We start from the raw sequence: 3900 nt of genomic DNA, 5'->3' as shown, positions 1-3900 counted from the left end.
TACCCCCTACCCCTAACCCCCTAACCTACCCCCAAAAACCAAAAAAAAAAAAAAGAAAAAATGGAAAAACAATCCAATACGGAAGGCGGAAAGGCCAGCAAAGAGGAGAGCTACAAGAACTACATAGATGAACTGAATGTTGTGCCTTCCATTTTACAAAACAAGAATCTGGATTCACTCGCATCTAATTCCACGATCGATGAAAATAAATTAATGAACGTAAATGATATGTGTAACCTTTACTTGGATCGAAACCTTGACAAGGGAAGCAGCAAGCGAGTGGTGGATACACACATGGAGGAGGGGACCGGACAACCGAAAGACTTGAGCTTTCCAGGCATGATGAGAAACAACCCCGTGATGGATTTTTTAAGTACACCCATTGTGAATGACAACGGAGGGGGAGTCAGTACCAACCACTGCTTGAGCGAAGGGAGGAATGAAACGCTTCCTAGTGAACCCTCCCCGAGTGATCAGATCGACATGGAAGAACACCACGCACATGTGAAGGAGGCGAACAAAACCAATGGAGTTATTTCTCTACACACAGAGACAGAAGACCTTCCCCCTAGTCACAGCAAGACAGGAATCAGTGGGACGGACTTGACAGAAGAAAGAATGGAAAAATGTAGCCCCTTTTTTTACAAGGACAGTCCGAATTACTCGCAGCTGAATTACGCGCCGCAGAATTACGCGCAACAGAATGGGGAGGAGGAGGATCACCTTTGTGGAGCCGCCAACTGTTCATGTAAGAATGAAAAAAATTGCTTCTACCCCAATGGAGTTTTCCCCCACTGCAGTGAACAGAACGAAATGGTTGCCCACTCGGAGGTCCACAACGGTTACAACTACAGATTCATTAAGCTTTACCTAGAGCAAATGCTGAACAAGCCAAGGAGCATCAAGGAGGAGGGACACACCTTGGATGATGAGGCATTTGACGTGAACAGCTACTTCAAGAAGGGTTACCTTCCGAAGGATGCCGCGCTGCAGGTTGGTTTCTACGGTGAGCCCTTCTTCGGCCACCAGGAGAAGGACACGCAAGGGGGCACACACGAGAATGAGCACAAGGATGCGCTCAGCAGTGCACACAAGGATGCCCTCACCAGTGCTCACAAGGATGCCCTCACCAGTGCACTCATCAATGCGCTCACCAATGCGATCACCAATGCACACACAACTACGCTTACCCATGTGCAGGCCTATCTACAGGGAGGAGTGGAGGACCCCGAGACCCTCCCCAACGGCGGCGACACCCACATGAAGAGTTCCATCCCCTGTGACGAATTGAAAAATTATGCCAATTCTGGCAATGAAGAATCCCCAAATGAAGGGTTCAACAAGGGAGTCGAAGACTGCATGGATAATTGCAACTACGATTTGGCTAGTCACTCAGAAGGTAGAAATATTGCCCCAAATGGGTTCACGAATCATTTGTCTTTACAGATGCAAAGCCAATCCAAGGGTGAGGATCAGAACCCTGATCATGTATTTAAAAATATTGCAATGAAGATCCATCACTACTTGAAGAATTACAGCACAAAGATGATCTTCGAGGAGGGGAAGCAGCTCAATGCTGGTCCCACTCATGGCATAGCCCAAAGGGGTACCAACCACCCCGCCGCTATGGCTACGGCTATGCCAACCGCTATACCTACCGCTATGCCAACCGCTATACCTACCAATGCGGGCACGTCCATCGCCAACTCGAGAAGCCACATGCACCACGTATACCCCGTCCATATAAACTACCCCTTCGCTAGCTGCTCCGCGAAGGACAAAGCAGTCCTACAGGAAAGCATCAAAATAACCGTCCCGCTATTTCTCCTCTATATTACGAATGCTTATGCCACTAGAGACCCCAGTGGAAGGATCAGCAACAGTGTGCATGCAATGCGTCGGAAGAGACTCAAAAAAAAAATCATTAACGAAATCATTTTTGGATTTACCTGTGCAGATGCAGATAAATACGTAGAGCAGCTTCTATGCAACATTAAAAAATGCTTCATTCAAGTATTGGACTACCTTAAAGAGTATAACCCCGAGTGGGTCTGCAGCAGCGATGGGGATTCCTACTTCTATCACTTCAGGAAAATTATGGCTATTAACAGCTCCTATGTGGACGTTAGTTCTATTGTCCACCACGCCAGGGTGCTCACCAACATGAAGAAGAAGAAGTGGGCCGCAGGACCGGTCAGAGGCGCGGTGGTGAGAGGTGGCCTAGTGGGAGGCGGCCAGGAGAGAGGCGGCCTAGTGAGAGGTGACCTGCAGAGGAGCAGTCTAGACCGTAAGACCGCCACCCCAAGTGGAAGCGGAAAAAATGACCCATCCAGCAGGAGCAACTTCTACCAGGGTGCAAACAATTGTGGGTTCAACGAACCCATGCATCACGTAGAAAGACATCACTGCCTCGGTAGATCCTTGAAGCGAAAACACAGCCTCGGGGAGGAAAAAAATATACATGGATATACCCATAAGCAAATAAAACAGATACCATCTCTACCGACGAAAATTGCACAAATAACGATGCAAGGAATCATGAAGAATCTCCTGTAATCGGAGCAGTCGGACTGAACGAATCTGAGTATGGGGTTCACCAAAATCAGTATGACCTCAACGTGATGGCTTCCAAGGAGGGAGATGGAATGCTGTGCAGGGAAGACCTAATCGATGTTGAGGACAAACTTTATTACGCACCCAGTGACATGCGAACCAGCATTGAAACGGTGACTAACGAGAATGGGAAGCCGGACAAGGACAAGTATGGCCGTAACTTTGGGTTGAAGGTTTACAGCGAAGAGGGGGAAGAGGGGGAAGGCCACGAAAAGGGAGAAGAGGGAGAAGTGCACCAAGAGGGCGAAGGGGCCCAACCGCTAGAAGGAGTGGAGACTTACGGAGGGTTCAGCGTTCAGGGTGATACCAACACCCTCCTTGGGGATTACATTCCTCAGGAGGGAGCTCCCGCCGATGGGACGCACCCAGGTGACCCATTACACATTAGCCGTAGTCACCATACAGAGAAAAAAAATGAGCAGGATCCGAAGAAAGAGAAAGAAAAGGCACTATGCCACCTTCAAGAATCTACAAAAAAGGAGGAAGAAGCATCGACTGGGAAGGAGACCTCAAATGGGGAGGGAGAAAATGCCAGTGTCCAAGGGGGGGAGGATGCTAATGGAGAAGCCCAGCAGGGGAAGCAGCAGGGGAAGCAGTGGACGCAGCAGCAGAAGGGGACGCAGCAGCTGGCTACCCCCATTGTTGGAAGCCAGGAAGTGGACAGCAAGGAGACGGAGGACGCAGGCCATACTTCCGACGCGGGTGAAAGTCCAAAGAACGAACAGAATGGCATCATAACCTGTGGCGACGGATTCGGTTTACAGTCGAGCATAATTCCCGGAGTAGAAGGGGGCGGGCCCCCCCCCACTGAGGAAACTAGCAACCCCCCCAACGTCCATCCTACGTTGTATGACGAATCTGCGATGTTTAAGGAGCAGTGTCTGAGTGTCTCCGCGAGCGACAAATTAAAATCGAATGAGAGGAAGACAAGTGCATCTGACAAGATCGATTCAGAGGAGTATGATTCTGTTTATCCAGCTAGCCATTTTTCGAACCGCTTGCCTCTGCCTCTAGGAAAGGCGAATGATCCGGTAGGGGCGGTCGGACAAGTCGGAGCAGTCGGAGAAGTCGAAGCAATCGGACAAGTCGAAGCTGATGCGACGCACGAGGCCAACCCTGGTGACGACCAGCATGAAGAGACCTCCCATGTGGCAGGACCTACGAACAATGGGTACCTGAGCAGGCACATCGCAAATGAAGCAGAACCCGAAAGGGAACCGGAAGTTGAAGAACCGACTCGTTCTCTAAGCACCCCCATGAACAACTCCATAATGCACCTAAATATAA

The 3900-nt window shown here is 49.7% G+C and overlaps 1 protein-coding gene across 1 annotated transcript; it reads left to right on the top strand.

Moving 5' to 3' along the window:
• Window positions 1-60: 60 nt before the first annotated feature.
• PCYB_002470 (hypothetical protein) lies at window positions 61-3861 on the top strand (the record flags this gene model as incomplete). The annotated part of the gene is made up of 3 exons (XM_004227668.1): window positions 61-2287; window positions 2566-3732; window positions 3797-3861. The coding sequence occupies 3 exons, from the start codon at window positions 61-63 to the stop codon at window positions 3859-3861; spliced, it is 3459 nt and encodes a 1152-aa protein (XP_004227716.1).
• Between the last annotated feature and the right edge of the window lie 39 nt (window positions 3862-3900).

Source organism: Plasmodium cynomolgi, assembly GCF_000321355.1.
Source record: "Plasmodium cynomolgi strain B DNA, scaffold: 0124, whole genome shotgun sequence".
NCBI classification, from domain to species: domain Eukaryota; phylum Apicomplexa; class Aconoidasida; order Haemosporida; family Plasmodiidae; genus Plasmodium; species Plasmodium cynomolgi.
This window is presented reverse-complemented; position numbering and strand designations above follow the sequence as displayed.